Here is a 17823-nt window from a genome sequence, read left to right as displayed (position 1 = left end):
CGGCCTGCACTGGGCAGGGGGGTGGGCAGGCGTCGGGGGCTCCCGCCCGCCCCTTCCCCTCAGCCGGCCCGCCCCGGGGCCGGGGCCAACTGAAACCGCAGGAGGAGGAAACGCGGAATCAGGAACTGGCCCCGGGTGGTGCGGGCCTGAGTCTGAGTCGGTCCTCGGCGGCCCCAGGATCAGCTGCCCACGCGGGTAACTCCTGCCCCGAGGCCCAGGAGGCAGCGGCGGCGGGCAGGGGGAGCGGGGTCAGCAGGCAGTGGGCAGAGGCCCGGCAGGCGATCAGAGAGCGGGACACAGGACCAGGTAGGGCAGGGGCCGCAGAAGGGCCGGGTCCCGGGCGGCGGCTGCCTGGGGCGCCGGCAGGGGCAGTCTTGTGCGCGCCTTGCCCCTGCAGCGGGTGCTGGGTGGAAGGGCCCTGGGAGGGAGGCTCCGGGAGGTTTCTGTTCCAGGGCTGGGAAGGAGACCCCTGGCACCAGGCCTCGACCTGGGACACAGGAAGCAATGAGGGCTTTCCCAGGCCAGGCCGTGTTCTGTACCCATGGCTGCATTTCAGCGGGACAGCCCCCTACCTCCTGCCTGTCTGCGGCTCCTCCTGGCCCGGCAGCCCCTAGCTTCCCTGTCCTGCCCGCCCGTCTCCAGCTTCTGCCTTGCCCCCAGTGGTGGCCTCTCCTCTCTTGGTCCCCAGGACCACACTATGGGCTTCTCTTCGGAGCTGTGCAGTCCCCAGGGCCACGGGGCAGTGCAGCAGATGCAGGAGGCCGAGCTTCGGCTGCTGGAGGGCATGAGGAAGTGGATGGCCCAGCGGGTCAAGAGTGACAGAGAATATGCTGGGCTGCTGCACCACATGTCACTGCAGGACAGCGGGGGCCAGAGCCGGGGCATCAGCCCCCAGAGCCCCATCAGTCAGGTGGGATTCTACAGGGCCCTAGGCCTCCTCACCACCCTTCCCGCCCTCGACCAAGGAAGTCCTGGGGGTGCCGGGTAGGTCTGCCTGCCCCTTTCTTTCCCGGAGCCCACTGGGGAGGGTTGGTGATTGGGCAGGCCCAGGCGTGGGAGCCACTGTCCCCCACTCCCTGCCTTGCCCACCCCATGCTGTAGTCCTGGGCAGAGATCACCAGCCAGACGGAGGGCCTGAGCCGGTTGCTGAGGCAGCACGCAGAAGATCTGAACTCAGGGCCGCTGAGCAAGCTGAGCCTGTTGATCCGGGAGCGGCAGCACCTGCGCAAGACTTACAACGAGCAGTGGCAGCAGCTCCAGCAGGAGCTCACCAAGGTAGGTGGGTGGGTGGCACCCGGGCTTCACCTGGTCATTTCTGCCTACATTTTGAGCTGAAAAGGGCTGGTTTTGCAAGGAACCCCTGGACTCACTGAAGAAGTGTAAGTATCTGACCACAGGCCCACCCCCCAGCACCTGCTCCAGCCCAGCTTCCTCCCCTTCCTCCCCTCCCTCCCCTCCCCGCCATAGCTTGGGCCGGGCTGCAGCAGGGCCTCTCCACGCCTTTTCTGCCACCCTACTGTGTACCTGAGCAGAGTGCTGGGAATACAAGGATGAGTGATCCAGCCATTGCTTGGGAGGAGCGCAGGACCTGTGACCCACCTCCTGCACTGCACCAGCTGGCCCTCAGGTCCAAGAGACAGTGAGAGGAATGAGGGCTGCTCTGCCCGCCCTTGGCCCAGGCTGGCTCCTCCCAGAGACCCAGAGACTCCACAAGGCAGCAGTGTGGCCCCCTGACTCGGAGGTTAAGGACTGGGGCTGTGAAGTGGGTCTGCCTTCATTTGAATCCGGCGCAGCTCCTCTGACTAGAGGTTGTTTGATTGGAGCTATTTACGCGGATGCTTTAGCCTTCTTATTCAATGTGCTGGGCAGCCGCCTGCACCACACCCCTTCTACCAGCGCAGACCCAGCCTTGCTGCAGACCCACAGCGGCCCCTGGTGGCCAGCCTTCACGCACTCCTCTCTTCCCAGACGATAGATCATATAATTCAGGGGTCAGCCTGTTTTTGCAGGCAGTTTTACTGGAACACAGACTTGCCCATATGTTTTCATATTATCTGTGGCTACTAAGAGCTACAGTGGCGGAGCCCAGCAAGTTCAACAGAGACTGCATGGCCTACAAGCCTAAAATGTTTACCACCTGGACCTTAAGAAAAGGGCTGATCTAGTCTGTGCATTTAGCTCTGTTACAGATGGGGAAGCTGAGGTTCTGAGGAGAGGAGTGGAGTTTGCCCTAAGTACCCCAGTGCAGAAGCAGGCAACTGGGATGAGAACTCCGGTCTTGACCACCAGGAACATAATTGTGGGACCCAGTGCAAATTGAAAACACGGGGCCCCTTGTCAAAAAATTATTAAGAATTTCAAGATGGCATCAACAGAGTGTTAAACCAAGCACACACGCCTGCCGCTGGACCTTAGTTGCCACCAGATACCACTCTAGGCCAAGGAAGGACAGTTGTCGCCTGCCCAGTCTGGCTCTCTGCTGCCCCCGGGGGCCTGTCCTTAGCCTGACTCCTCTAACCTTAACCTCAGCAGCAATGGCTAAGTCCCAGAGGTCTCCAGGCCCTTCCTGAAGGATGAATTTGGATGTGCTGCCCGCCTGGACTGCAGAACCTGTCCAGGGCTTCACCTCGGGCAGGAATCCTCTGGGGACCTGCTGTCCCACACTGGTCTCTCCTCTCTCCAGACCCACAGCCAGGACATTGAGAAGCTGAAGAGCCAGTACCGAGCCCTGGCACGGGACAGTGCCCAGGCCCGACGCAAGTACCAGGAGGCCAGCAAAGGTCCGGGGCTTCCCTTGCTGCCAGGATGGGAATCCCAAGCCAGCCCAGAACTGTCCACAGGTACCCGGGGAGGGGGTTGCTACCCAGGCCTCTGTGCTGTCACCCACGCCTCTTTCCCCCAACCTGGCAGACAAAGACCGTGACAAAGCCAAGGACAAGTACGTGCGCAGTTTGTGGAAGCTCTTCGCTCACCACAACCGCTATGTGCTGGGCGTGCGGGCCGCGCAGCTACACCACCAGCACCACCACCAGCTCATGCTGCCTGGCCTGCTCCAGTCCCTGCAGGACCTGCACCAGGAGATGGCGTGCATCTTGTAAGCCCACCCCACCCCCCGACCCCCATCACAGCCCTGAAGCCCAGAGGCAGGGTCCAGAAAACGCAGTCCTGTAAAAGTGACAGGCGTGTAGTCACGTGAGAACACGCCCTGGGCCAGTCAGTTTACATCCAAATTACATTATTCTGGGCCCCTTATTTGAGGGTTTTATTATGTTTATTGAACACCATTCTAGGCTCTGCTGTGTGATACAGCAGAGAACGTAGACAAAAATATCTGTCCTCTAGGGTCATTCGTTTGTGGAGAAAGAAAAGGAAATCAATAAGTAAAATAGAAAGCATGTCAGAGATGATAGGTGCTATGGAGAAAAATAAAACAAGAAAAGAGGATAGGGAAGCAGGGGGACAGGGAAGGAGGTTACTGTTTTATTTAGTTATTTATAAGGAATATGTTCTTTTTTTGCCATTTTTATTTATTTATTTGTTTGGTTGCGCCAGGTCTTAGTTGCGGCAGGCGGGTTCCTTAGTTGTGATAGGCAGGCTCCTTAGTTGCGGCTCGCCAGTTCCTTAGTTGTGGCACACAAACTCTTAGTTGCAGCATGCATGCGAGATCTAGTTCCCTGACCAGGGATCGGACCCAAGGCCCCTGCATTGGGAGCGCAGAGTCTTAACCACTGTGCCACCAGGGAAGTCCCAGGTTTGCTGTTTTAAATGGAGTGGTCTGGGAAAGCCTCAGAAGTGCAGAAATGAGCCAGGGGGATTTTGAAGAAGAGCCATCCCAGAAAGAGGAATCGCAGGCGCACAGGCCGCAAGGTGGGAGAGCGCCTGAAATCAAGGAATAGCAAGGAAGCCAGTGTAGCCTTTGCAGAGTGAGAGAAGGGCAGAGTCAGACACGGGGCTGGAGGAGTCCAGGGATGATAGAGCGTCCCTCAGGCCGTTGTGAGGACTTTGGTTCTGGGTGGACCAGAAGAGCGGCATGATCTGAGCCATCTGAATGAGGTCAGTTCGACTGCTGTGTTGAGAACAGACTTCAGGGGGCAAGACAGGACCAGGGAGACCAGGCAGGAGGCTACTGCAGTGATCCAGACCACGGACCATGCCACTGGACCTGGGCAGTAGCAATGGAGGGGAGAAGTGGGCAGGTCTTGGACGTACTTTGAAGGTGGAGCCGGTGGGAGTTCCTCATGGACTGGAAGTGGGGTGTAGATAGAGCAGCTAAGGATGACTACAGGGATTTGGCCTGGAGCCCCTGGGTGGTGGAGGCTACATGGAGAATGAGGTGAGAGAAGCAGGTTCAGGAGATAAGAATAGGAGTTCATTTTTCTTTTTAAAAATATTTATTTATTTACTTTTGGCTGTGTTGGGTCTTAAGTTGCGGCACGCAGGATCTTTCGTCGTGGTGTGCAGGCGTCTCTCTAGTTGTAGCGTGCGGGCTCCAGAGCGTGTGGGCTCTATAGTTGCGGCACATGGGATCTTAGTTCCCCAACCAGGGATCAAACCCGTGTCCCCTGAATTGGAAGGTGGATTCTTAACCGCTGCGCCACCAGGGAAGTCCCAGCAGTTCATTTTTCAACTGGTGGAGTTTGGGTGTCTGAGAGATGTCCAACAGGACATTTAGAGTAGGTGGATAGTTACATGAGACTGGAGCTCGGGGAGGTATAAATACGGGGTCAGCAGCACATCGATGGCTTACGTGTGTATCAGAGCCCTGGAGCCCCAGCTGTGGGGCTATGCCCAGGGCAGGCACAGTTGTAGCTCACATTTACCGAGTACTTCCTCAAACCACACACTCTGCACATAGGCTCTCATTGGGGCCTTATTACAAACTCCCGGGAGACACTAAGTAACTTGCCTGTGGTCATTTGACTGGTAAATGATGGGTGGCAGGGAGCAACCCCAGGGTGGGTCCAAATCCAGTGCCACAGGCCCCAAGCTTCCTAGCCTTGTCCAGCCTGAGGCCCCCCCCCTGACCCGGGGTTCCACCTGGGGGCAGGAAGGAGATCCTGCAGGAATACCTGGAGATTAGCAGCCTGGTGCAGGACGAGGTGGTGGCCATTCACCAGGAGATGGCTGCAGCGGTTGCCCACATCCAGCCCGAGGCCGAGTACCAAGGCTTCCTGCAACAGTATGGGTAAGCCCCTCCTTGCAGCAGCCGGGTGCCAGGGCTGCTGGCCTGTGCACTGATGGGCACTGTCCCCTGCAGGTCCACACCTGACGTCCCACCCTGTGTCACCTTTGATGAGTCGCTGCTTGAGGAGGCTGAACTGCTGGAGCCCGGGGAGCTGCAGCTGAACGAGCTGACTGTGGAAAGCGTGCAGCACACGTGTGTGGTGGCTCGGCTCGGGGTTGGGGGTGGACGCCGTCCACACAGAGCTGTGACCAGCCCGCAGGCTTGCTTGGCCCCGCAGGGATGCATCTGAGGGGATTGGCTCTAACACTGCCCTTCCTCTGGGCACAGGCTGACCTCAGTGACAGAGGAACTGGCCGTGGCCACTGAGACAGTGCTCAGCCGGCAGGAGGTGGTCACTCAGCTGCAGCACGAGCTCCGGACTGAGGAGCAGACCACCCACCCCCGGGAGCGGTGAGTGGGGCCCGCCTACAGCAGCCTCCTGGCCCTCCCTTTCCTCCGTCCGGCCTGCCTGACGCACTGCTGGCCGCCAGCTGCAGGCTGAGCCCCTCTCTCCCCCCACCCAACCACCCGCCCCTGTCCGCAGGGTGCAGCTGCTGGGCAAGAAGCAGGTGCTGCAGGAGGCACTGCAGGGGCTGCAGGTAGCGCTGTGTGGCCAGGCCAAGCTGCAGGCCCAGCAGGAGCTGCTGCAGGCCAAGCTGGAGCAGCTGGGCCCCGGTGAGCCCCTGCCCGTGCTGCTGCTGCAGGACGACCGCCACTCCACCTCGTCCTCGGTGAGCCGCCCTCCCGCAGCCTGCACCGCCAGCCCTGCCCGCCCACCGGGGGCCGCGCTCCTCATTTTCGCCCTCCCCCTCCCCAAGCCTGGCCACCCGCTGACGTCTGTCCCTGGCCTCAGGAGCAGGAGCGAGAAGGGGGAAGGACACCCACCCTGGAGATCCTTAAGAGCCACATCTCAGGAATCTTCCGCCCCAAGTTCTCGGTGAGTGGAGCCCATCCTGGACCCGTACCTCTGCCCTTCTCTAAGGGGTGGGCCAGGCCAGCGGTCTCAGGGATGTCCCCCTAAGCCCCTCCTACCACGGTGCTTTGGGTTTAGTCGCAGGGTTGCCCTAGAGAGGAGGCTCTTCCCAGGTCACTTTTACTGGGGAGCCCCTCTCTTCCCTGGGATTCCGTGCCACCCCCGTACCCTCTTCCTCTCCACCACCCACGTGTGTGGAAGGGACCTGCAGCCTCGTCACCCCACGGCTCTCTCTGCTCCAGGAGTGGTTGGGGGCTGTGGCCTGGAGCAAAAGACAAAAGCCTTGTTTGGGATCACCCAGCCTGGGTGAGTTTATTGCTGGCTCCAAGGGTTGCAGATGGCTCTTTGTGGCACTCGCGGGCTTTGTGAGGACGAGGAGTGTATGAGAGAGAGCCGGACACCCCCCAACTGGCCGGCCTAGTGGCCTCCGCTGACGGGCTGGCTGAGTGACCCCTCCTTGCTCCTCCCCTGTCCCTGTCTAGCTCCCCCCACCGCTGCAGCTCGTTCCAGAGGTGCAGAAGCCCCTGCATGAGCAGCTGTGGTACCACGGAGCCATCCCGCGGGCAGAGGTGGCTGAGCTGCTGACACACTCTGGGGACTTCGTGGTCCGGGAGAGCCAGGGCAAGCAGGAGTACGTGCTGTCTGTGCTGTGGGACGGCCAGCCCCGACACTTCATCATCCAGTATGCTGATGTGAGTGGGGCCTGAATGCCAGCCTTTCCCTTCTCTTCCCCTCCCTCCCCTCCTTTCCGCCTCACCAGGGAGCATAGAAAGGAGCTGCTATGTCTTAGATGTCTCCCTGGCAGAGCTGAAAGGGGCCCCAGAGACCACCCAGTCCCTGCACCCAAACAGAGGTGTGCGTCCTCCCATAGGACAGGGGAGCAGACTTGTCGTGCAGCATCAGGTCTCTGCCTCTCATTCCAGGCAGGCCCTTTCTCCCTGCCGTTCTTTCTTCCTCCCCTTTCCCAGGGCTCAGGCCCCCTCAGCAATGGAGGCTGTTGACCCCAGTTCCCCCTACCCCGCAGAACCTGTACCGACTGGAAGGAGATGGCTTTCCCAGCATCCCCTTGCTCATAGACCACCTGTTGCGCTCCCAGCAGCCCCTCACCAAGAAGAGCGGTATCATCCTGAACAGGGCTGTGCCCAAGGTGAGTCTGTGGCAGGATTGGGGCCCACACAGAATCAGAGCAGGAAGGTCCTTTCCAGGTCCTATACACTCCCCAGGGGGCTGGCCTCCCTCTAGGTTTGGAATGTCAAGGTCAATCCCATTCCCTGGGCTACACACCCCTGGCTGGTGCTCACCCATTTAGTGCCCCTGCCTGGTCCCTGAGTCATCTAAGTGTGATCTTGTGTCCAACCCCCAGTTTGCAGACCAACAAACCAAGGTGCCAAGAAATGAAAGACACAGCGTTGGGAGGGGGTATTCAGTCCTTGATAGGGCTCAGCACTCCCTCCCTTCACTGACTTCTGACCCCCCCACCCTCCACTCCTCCCTTCCCCAGGACAAGTGGGCACTAAGCCACGAGGACCTGGTGTTGGGTGAGCAGATTGGGCGGGTGAGTTGAGTGTGCTCTGCCAGGCTCCTGGCCACCTGCTTTTCCCTCCCCCAGTATCACTTCCTTCCATCCCAAAGGCCGAGTCACACCAGGGCCCCACCCGCAGAGGGCTCTCAGCCTCCCCGCCTCAATCTGAGCTCCAACTTGGACCCCTGACTCCCTGCCCAGCCACCGCCATACGCTGTCCTGCAGGAAACCAGGGGGGAAAGCACCTGCCCTGGAAGCTCCCCAGAGACGGCTCTGCCACCAGCACCCACCTCACGCCACTCACACGCACACACTTCCCGCCCCACCCCTGCCTCCTCAGGGGAGAGAGACACGCTCTGTCCACATGAGCGATAAAATACCTGCTTAGGGGGCTTCCCTGGCGGTCCAGTGGTTAAGACTGTGCTTCCAATGCGACGGTGAGGTGGGACGCAGGTTCGATCCCTGGTCAGGGAACTAGGATCCCACATGCTGCATGGTGTGGCCTAAAAATAAAAATTAAAAAAAAGAAAGAAAGAAAAATAAAATAAAATACCTACTCAGGAAAGAAGTCACTTTCCTAAAAACCATAATGCTTTACCAACCCAAGCAAAAGTGATTGTTGGACTTCCGTGTCACTTCTCAGTGAACATGGTAAGTCAGAGGTGACTCTCCCTGCCTGTCCCACGTGTACGCTTCATCCCCCAACCAGAGAGCCGGGATGAGCAGGTCTGAGCACGGGGGCACTGAGGCAAGGGCTGGTGGGGACAAGGTGGGCTGTGCCCCGAGTGCAAGAGAGGACCACGGTCCAGGCAAGACAGATAGGAGCCCCAGACTGTTTCAGGGGAACTTTGGCGAAGTATTCAGCGGACGCCTGAGAGCGGACAACACCCTGGTGGCCGTGAAATCTTGCCGTGAGACGCTCCCACCCGACCTCAAGGCCAAGTTTCTGCAGGAAGCGAGGTGGGTGATGGAATACCCACCCCTGGAGGTTCCACATAGGAAGGGCTCCTCTGCGCACGGCAGGGTGCTTGACTTCGTTTCATCCTCACAGCCCCGTCCCCCCGTAGTGTGGAGGGGTCAAGGCTCTGGGACCCACCCAAAGTCACACTTCCAGGTCTGCTGCCCTGCCCTCACCCTGCCTCAGGCTCCCTGGGCTCCCGGGGCCAACGAGGTGAATGTGTAAGGCCCCCCACCCAGTGGAGGTGGGAGCCTGAGCAGCCCTGCGCCCCCGCCCCCAGGATTCTGAAGCAGTACAGCCACCCCAACATCGTGCGTCTCATCGGCGTCTGCACCCAGAAGCAGCCCATCTACATCGTCATGGAGCTTGTGCAGGGTGAGCAGAGCGAGCTGACCTCCAGGGCTGGGGTGTGCCACTGGTCTAGGTCTCCCCGCCGCCTGCGACCCCCAGAAGGCTCATCGAGCTCTGTCCCCACCGCCCACTCCCAGGGGGCGACTTCCTGACCTTCCTCCGGACAGAGGGAGCCCGCCTGAGGGTGAAGACTCTGCTGCAGATGGTAGGGGACGCGGCTGCGGGCATGGAGTATCTGGAGAGCAAGTGCTGCATCCACCGGTGAGGGGGTGGGCGCGGCAGGCAGTCCCGGCACCCGCCCCTGCACCAGATGCAGGCGCTGCCGCCCCTCACCAGCAGGCACCAGCTCCGGGGGTGGAGTTTGCCTCTCTGACGGACCAGGCATCCCAGGAGCAGGGGCAGCTTCGGCTCGTGGCTGTGTCTAGGGAGCCTGGGCCGGGCAGGTGGCAGGTGCTGCGTGGATATTGGCTAAATGAGCCCCTGTCCTGCTTTTGCCCAGGGACCTGGCCGCTCGGAACTGCCTAGTGACAGAGAAGAATGTCCTGAAGATCAGTGACTTTGGGATGTCCCGGGAGGAAGCCGACGGGATCTACGCAGCCTCCGGAGGTCTCAGACAAGTTCCCGTGAAGTGGACCGCACCGGAGGCCCTGAACTACGGTACCTGGGCCTGATCCGCTCTGGCTGCAGGGCCCGAGGCTGGGCATGGGTCCCTTCTCTGGCCAATGGGTGTGGCCCACTCACGCCGCCTCACCTCCTCGTAGGCCGCTACTCCTCCGAGAGCGACGTGTGGAGCTTTGGCATCTTGCTCTGGGAGACTTTCAGCCTGGGGGCCTCCCCCTACCCCAACCTCAGCAATCAGCAGACTCGGGAGTTTGTGGAAAAGGGTAAGGGAACCCTGCGGTGTGACAGTGGCCTCAGAGCCAAGCCCTCTTCCCAGCGCTCCAGCTGGACTCCTCCAGGCCTCCTAACGCCCTATTCTTCCCACTGAGGCAGAGTAAGAATAATCCTAGAGCTACCATCCAGTGAAACCCTGTTGTGTGCCAGGCCATCCGTTTATTTCATTTACTCTTCATAACAGGTGAGGTCAGGATTAATAGGTCCCTTTTACAGAAGGAAACACTGAGGTTTGCAGGGATCACACAACTAGCACATGGTGGCTTGAGATTAGAATCTCTGTGTTTTTGGTGAAGAGAAGGGGCTCCTTAAGAACATTGTACCTTAAGCAGCTCCCATTGCTCATGGCATGTCCCAGGGGCCGCTAGGGCCCCTCAGACCCCCTCCTCATGCCTGGTGTGCTATGCCTGTCCTCACAGGGGGCCGCCTGCCTTGCCCCGAACTGTGCCCCGATGCTGTGTTCAGACTCATGGAGCAGTGCTGGGCCTCCGAGCCCGGGCAGCGACCCAGCTTTAGCACCATCTACCAGGAGCTGCAGAGCATCCGAAAGCGGCATCGGTGAGACTGGGGCCCCACTTCTCAAGCCAGTGGCCTCTGTAGGCAAGATTATACCTCCTCACCAGCTCCAGGTCACGCCGCTGGACAGCTCTTCATCATCCTGGACTCCAGCCAGCGGTATCTATGCTGCCGGCAGGGATGCAGCTCCATGTCTGCTGTGCGTCCCTGTTCCTGCCAGGGATTCCTCTTCCAGGCAGAAATAATAAAAACCATTTGTGCCCATCGAGTACTCTTGGCATGCGCGCTCCTCTGGAGGGCAGGTCTTAGAAGGAAGAGAGGCCCTGTACTGTGGCCGTGGGGAAGGAGGAGGACGGACAGTGTTCACAGGGCAGAACTGACATGGTTTGGTAGCTGTTGGGTGTGTGACTTGGGGAAGAGGAAGAGAGATCAGGAAGATATACAGGCTTCTTGACCAGATGGTGGTGTTATTTCTGAATTAGGATCCCAGGCAGAGGAGCAGAGCTGCAGGAAGCATGGTGAGTCTAGAGATGTTGTGTTTCAGGGGCCTGTGGGGATGTAAGTGTGACACATAAGTCTGGAGGCTCAGATGGAAGTAAAGGCTGGCAACTGAGGTTTGAAAGTCATTAGCTTATAAATGTCAGAGACACTATGTCTGTGTACCACAGTCACATGAGAAACAGGAAGAGGAGAGTGTCAGGGGAAGTTAGAGTTCCACTCCAAGGGGACTGGAGTAGCTGAAGAGAAAGAAAACTATTCCCATCTCTCAAGACAAGTTTACTGAGCAATGGGTAGCAGAGCTGGGAGCCCTCACCTCCTCCCTTAAATTCCCCTGAAATCTACAAAGTTATCTGAAACTTTTCTAGCAGCAACGGTGAAGGTCAAGAAGGCAACAAGGGAATTCCCTGGTGGTCCAGTGGTTAAGACTCCGCGCTTCCACTGCAGGGAGTGCGGGTTGGATCCCTGGTCAGGGGGCTAAGGTCCTGTATGCCTCATGGTGCAGCCAAAAAAAAAAGAAGACAAAGAAGTATGCATAGACTGAGAAACAGAAACCTGGAAAGATTTATAGCACCAAAGAGCAAAGCAGTAAGAACGTTGAGATAAAATGGCCATGAAGTAGTTGATATCTATTTTCAAAGAGATAAAAGACAATACTTGTTTCAATAAGGGGAAATCAAGTTAGAGTGTGACGAAGTAAAAATACTAACAATTCAAATTGTATCTCCATTAGAAGTGGCAAAAAGCGGAACTGAAGAACTTCTGCTTCTGGGTAGGATATGGTCCTCGCAAGTCCCCACGCCCATTGCAACAACTAGGAGGGAACATAAGATGAAAATAATAATTTTTAAAGACAATGGCGAGGAGTGTTAAGAAAGAAAGACCACATGACTTAAAATTTCAAGGAGGAGAAAGCCCCTTCAAGGTGAACTGATGGGCAATTGTTTTCTTCCCTGAGACATTTGCTGAGATGGGACATCTCTGATGATCAGAATTGTACCAAACAGAAAGACTCTACTGGGGAAAAAAAGAAATGGAGTTTCTGGTGCTTACAGGGACAGTGCTATGGATTGGTACCCGGAGGAACCCAAAATGCAATGCCAGTTTTCCCCCATGGAACATTTGCTGAGTTCTGGAGCAGTATGGGCAACTAGGAAGGGGCTGGTGTTTAGAGGGAGCGGGCCTGAAACAAACAATTGGTCTCCCCCTCAAGATATTGGCCAGACTTTGTTTCTTTTTTTTAAAATATTAATTTATTTGTTTATTTTGGCTGCATTGGGTCTTAGTCGCAGCACGTGGGCTCTCATTGTGGAGTGCAGGCTTCTTTCTAGTTGTGGCATGTAGGTCCTAGAGCGTTCAGGCTTGAACGCTGCCCCACGGCATGTGGGATCTTAGTTCCCCCACCAGGGATCAAACCCGCGTCCCCTGCATTGGAAGGCAGATTCTTAACCACTGGACCACCAGGGAAGTCCCATTGGCCAGATTTTGAACCTGTGTGGGTTGGGAGGCTAAAGAGCTAACCTCAAAATCTCTTTAAAGCAGCACTTGAAGGGCTGGAAGAGGACGGGGCGATCCAGGGGAGGACGGAGTTTTATCAGAACTATAACTCTGCCCCAACTCAGCTCAATGCTTGATTCCATCAAGGTAACTGGCTCCTCTGGGAACCCTCAGCGAGAAGTTGGGGAAGAGAATAACATCATATTTTACCTTTCTTTTATACCCAATATGCAACATACACTCAAATATTATAAAACATGCAAAAAGGGAGAAAAATGGGGCCGATACACAAGAGAAAAAATAAACTGTAGAAGCAGACCCACAAATGGTAACTATGCTTGGGACTTCCCTGGTGGTCCAGTGGGTAAGGCTCCACGCTCCCAATGCAGGGGGTCTGGGTTCAACCCTAGTTAGGGAACTAGATCCCACATTCATGCCGCAACTAAAAGTTCGCATGCTGCAACTAAGAAGTCCACATGCTGCAACTAAAGATCCCACATGCCGCAACTAAGACCCAGCACAGCCAAAATAAGTAAAATAAATAAATACTTTAAAATAATAAATTAAATTAAAATAACTATGCTTAATATGTTAAATGGAGAAAAAGGTGGACAAAATAGGTGCAAATATAGAGAATTTCAACAGGGTTGGAATCTATTTTAAAAGAATCAAAGGAGCAGGTAGAACTGAAAAATGCCATCTCTGAAATTACAAACTCTAAAAGTTCATGGAGCTAAAGGATAAAGTCACAATCACAGAGACTAAACACACAGTCTCAGGATTAGTTCCCTAACCAGAAGACGGAACTAGTGAACTTGAAGATAGATTGAGTCTAAACTAAAATAGAGAGAGAGAAAATAAGAAATGGAAAGAACAGAGCCTAAGAAACATGTGTGACTCCAAAATATGAGTCATTGAAGTTCCAGGAGGAAAAAGGGATGTTTGGACCAGAATAAACTGGAGATGTCCCAAATGCCTATATAGGAATAAGAAAGAACAAGCCATAAGTACATGTACCAACCCTGATGAATCTCAAAGACAGGTTGACAAACGCTATGTGAAAGAGTGCGTATGTATGATTCCATTTCATGAAGTTCAAGAACAGGCAAAACTAAGCTACAGAAAAATGAAAATAGTGGTTATGTCTAAGGGGTTCCAACAGGAAGCAGTATGAGTATGTAGGGGAACAGCTCTGCTGTGGCGTCCTTACAACCTTGCATGTCTCTACATTGGCCATGTAGGCAAGGCTTGAGTAGGGTGACTTGAGTCTTGACAGAATACACCACTATTATTCCTGGAGCAAGGGGACATAGCAGCTTAGAGAGGAGACTCCCTGTATTATGGGAGACAATTTTTCATCCATCTTCCTAGTTTCAGTTGAGTGCAGGGCTTTCCATCGGGCCCCCTCCTGTCGTAGAGTAAGGCCAGGTGCCATACAACTGCTTGGCTGTAGTTTAGAGTTGGCTCCTTAGCCACAGAGTGACCTATCACCATGCCTCCTGTCACCTGTCCCTCCAGTTCAGTGTCATCCTGCGGCACTAGGGAGGGATGTGAGAAGCTGACAATATGCTGGTCTTGCTTTTGCTGTCAGTGTGAGTAATGAGCTGTCTGGATCCTTGCGACTTGTCTCCTTACCAGCTGAGTCTGTGGAAGTGTGACAGGCCCACTCAGTGGCTGCAGTACTAGGTGCTTGTGGCCCTGTTAGCCACCATGCTGCACTTAGGGACTGCTTGACCACTTGACCGCTTTGGCACTTAATATGGGGCTGATAAGGTCACAACCCTTTTTTTGGAGAAGAGACAGGGATCTTAATGTGGGCTGTCAAGTCAAGTATGGGCTAGAACTCTGGTGGACTTAGTGTCCACTAAGTGTCCACTTACTGCTGAGTTGTTTGGTGACATCAGAGACAAGTGGTCTATGACGATTGTTCCTGGTCCCCAATGAGCTCCATTGGTGTTTAGCGTTGGAAATCAAAGAGGGTCTTACAGAGTTAAAGAAAGCATATGCTGGTTATTGCTCACCCTCCTACTGTGACTACAGATAGAACACTATCTGGTGAGTAAGGGCAGTCTGCCACTCAGAAATGGGCTGAGATCCACTCTTACAATGAGTAAGAAAGGTGGGAAATTAGAGACAGACTTGGGCAAAAGTCCAATGAAACCATAGAAGCATGGCTTATCCGACTAGCAAAGGCGAGTGCTATGCAAATTCTGATGTAAGATGACAAGGAATGGAAGTCATTTGGGTGTTAACAACTGACCCCGTGCTCCAAGCCACTTTGGCCACAACCCTTCTGGTCAGTGAAGTGGATACGGAGGAGGAAAATATACGGACAAATCAGGGCTTGTTGCAGTGGGTCTTTACAGCTATAATGAAACCATGACCTGTCCAAGATAAATTCCTGTCCTCTGATAGGCACCCTTGGACAATAATGGGAGAGTCTATCACTTCCTTTTAGTCCCCTGTGACCTCAGTCTGGATTCATATAGAGATCATGCATGCCCAGATGATGAAACAGTCACCCAAAGTCAGACTGAACATTTGCTCGACACCAACAGCCTATGGCTGAAACCAAATCTTCTCTTGCTCTTCGGGGATGTCTCTGGGAAACTCTTCAGCTACCGCGCAATCATTTCCCCAGAATGGAAACCTTGGCAAAGGTCAAGGTAATGCACTACAGGCCAAGGTAGGGGAAGAAACCAGCCATAAGGCCGTGTGGGCTTGGCTACTATGCCAGGGGTCCCAAAAGAAGAAAGTGATAGTCTTTCCATGAAGAAAAATTGTCTCTTGTTATTGGGCTCTGGGAAGGCCATGGGGCTTAAGAGATTTGGGCTTTAACTGGGTTATTTTTGGCATTTCCTGGGGACCAAAAAGAGGAGCACCAAGAGAGCCCCAAACTCCTATAGAAGCATGGGGTTTGTTCTGTTTACTCTTTGACCCAACACTTTCAGCGCTACCCCTGAACCCCTTCAGAGAAAAACTGGACAAACTAGGTTAGAGGCCAAGGTCCCTCCATCCCCAGGGGAGACTAGAGGCCCTATGCAGTGTGCTGGGAACTAACAGCAACCATGGTTGCCAAACCTCAGCCCTCCTGAACACCGTGGCATAGGCCACTGGGATACTGGGATGTGCCCAGAGACATGGCTGAAAACTCACTCTTACTAGATTTGGAAATAGCTCTCAAATTGGACAACAGACTGAGGTAGTTTGGGGGTGGGACCTTTTAATTTTTTTTTTTTTTTTTTTTGGCCACACCATGTGGCATGTGGGATCTTAGTTCCCCGACCAGGGATTGAACCCATGCCCCATGCAGTGGAAGTGTAGAGTCCTAACCACTGGACTGCCAGGGAAGTCTCCAGGTGAGACTTTTTAAGCTAATACACACCCAAGTGGTTGTAAATAACATTGTTGAATGTATTGTGGGAATAGATGTTTGAAGTATGTTTAAGACTTCTTTTGATTGTAAGGGATGTTCCCAACGGAGAAGTGTCATGATTAGGATGGTGGTAATTAGGACAGGGACAACTGGTCACCTCTCCTGACCTAGCCAAGTGGTTACCAAGAAGCAGAGGGCTATGGATGGGGAAGTGGGGGGGGGTGCCACAGTCTTGATCAAGGAACTAGTGGATTTAGGGGTGCTCAAGGAAATGAGATCTTTTTTTTTATAAAGGAAATGTAATATTTAAATTAATTAATTTATTTATTTTTGGCTGCCTTGGGTCTTTGTTGCTGCACGTGGGCTTTCTCTAGCTGCGAAGAGCAGGGCTATTCTTCATTCTGGTGCACAGGCTTCTCATTGCGGTGGCTTCTCTTGTTGCAGAGCACGGGCTCTAGGCACGCGGGCTTCAGTAGTTGTGGCACTCGGGCTCAGTAGTTGTGACTCGCGGGCTCTAGAGCGCAGGCTCAGTAGTTGTGGCGCACGGGCTTAGTCGCTCCGCAGCATGTGGGATCCTCCCGGAGCAGGGCTCAAACCCGTGTTCCCTGCATTGGCAGGTGGATTCTTATCTACTGTGCCACCAGGGAAGCCCCACAAGGCCACTTCTCATCTGTCTTCCTAGTTTCAGTTAAGTGTAGTCCTTTCCACCTTGCCCCACCCTCCTCCCCCCCACTTAGAGTGTAGCTGCAGGTCATAAAATTGTCTGACTGCAGTTGAGTTGGCTTCTCAGCCACAGACAGACCTACCATCGTGCTGCCTGTCATCTGGTCCCTCTGGTTCAGTGCTGTCCTGTGACGAGGGAAAGCCGACACCATGCTGGTCTTGCATTTGCTGTCTGTGTGAGTAATAGCCGTCTGGATCCACTGGGGCTTGTCATCCTCTTACTGGCTGGGTCTCATGGAAGTGTGGTAGGCACACCTGGCAGCTGCACAGTGATTTGTGCAAAAGGATTTCTGGCCTTGTTAGCTACCAGGCTGCACTTAGGGAATGCTTGACCCCTTGACAGAGGGGAACGTTTTGGAGTGATGAGAAAGTGATATTTTGATCTGAGTGGTGATTATACTTGTATATCCATTTATATACATGAGCAGCACATTTAAGACTTGTGCCATATACTGTAAGTTGTATCTCAGTTAAAAAAAAAAAAAAGAACCACCAGAGAGGGCTTCCCTGGTGGCACAGTGGTTGGGAGTCCGCCTGCCAATGCAGGGGACACGGGTTCGATCCCTGGCCCGGAGAGATCCCACATTACGCGGAGCGGCTGGGCCTGTGCGCCACAGCTACTGAGCCTGCACTCTGGAGCCCATGCTCTGCAACAGGAGAGGCCATGACAATGAGAAGCCCGCGCACCACAAGGAAGGGTAACCCCCACTTGATGCAACTGGAGAAAGCCCGTGAGCAGCAACGAAGACCCAACACAGACAAAGATAAAAACAAATAAATAAATTATTAAAAAAAAAAAAAAAAAAAGAACCACCAGAGAATCAATAAGAGCTCTTGAAAATAAGATTATGATTGCCAAAATGGAAAATTCAGTAGACAGGTCGGAAGATAAATTTCCCAGAACACAGGACAAAACACAGAGACACAGAGGATGACGAACCCAGCCTAGGTCTACCACCTTAGTAACAAGCATGCTAGTTGGCAAATAAACCTAGAAAAATGTTTCTGATGGTGATAAAAGAAATGGGAGTTAAAACAATGAGATGGGTTTGTAAATCTGATTAATCAACCAAAAAGTTGCTTAAGCAATTTTCAACAGTTTGTAATTGACGGTGGAAACTGGCACAACCCTTTTGGGGAGCAACAGAATGCCAAGTATCATCAGTCATATCAGCCCTTAGCTTTGGCCCAGGTAACCTCACCGCTGAAAGTTTGTCCTAAGGTAATAGTTTAAAAAGAAGACATGTGGAATTCATGGAGATGTTCACTAGCGTGGTTTATTATGCTGCAA

At 54.3% G+C, this 17823-nt stretch overlaps 1 protein-coding gene across 5 annotated transcripts; it reads left to right on the top strand.

Moving 5' to 3' along the window:
• The first annotated feature begins 121 nt into the window (after positions 1-121).
• FES (FES proto-oncogene, tyrosine kinase) lies at positions 122-10704 on the top strand. 5 transcript variants are annotated; one of them, XM_065873049.1, is made up of 19 exons: positions 122-195; positions 689-910; positions 1102-1275; positions 2684-2780; positions 2911-3094; positions 5048-5185; positions 5258-5377; positions 5513-5635; positions 5769-5955; positions 6078-6161; positions 6680-6889; positions 7222-7344; positions 7699-7752; positions 8561-8679; positions 8958-9052; positions 9166-9289; positions 9528-9685; positions 9790-9912; positions 10342-10704. In XM_065873049.1, exons 2-19 carry the CDS (start codon positions 698-700, stop codon positions 10482-10484), a joined length of 2469 nt encoding a protein of 822 aa, XP_065729121.1. In that variant the 5' UTR covers positions 122-195; positions 689-697; the 3' UTR covers positions 10485-10704. The 5 variants fall into 5 exon arrangements, with proteins under 5 accessions (XP_065729121.1, XP_065729122.1, XP_065729123.1 ...); XM_065873050.1 differs by lacking the exon at positions 122-195 and having other exon boundaries at positions 698-910; positions 1156-1275; positions 10342-10484; XM_065873051.1 differs by lacking the exons at positions 122-195; positions 1102-1275 and having other exon boundaries at positions 698-910; positions 10342-10484.
• Positions 10705-17823: the final 7119 nt, after the last annotated feature.

The sequence above is a fragment of the Phocoena phocoena genome, chromosome 2, assembly GCF_963924675.1.
Source record: "Phocoena phocoena chromosome 2, mPhoPho1.1, whole genome shotgun sequence".
NCBI classification, from domain to species: Eukaryota; Metazoa; Chordata; class Mammalia; order Artiodactyla; family Phocoenidae; genus Phocoena; species Phocoena phocoena.
This window is presented reverse-complemented; position numbering and strand designations above follow the sequence as displayed.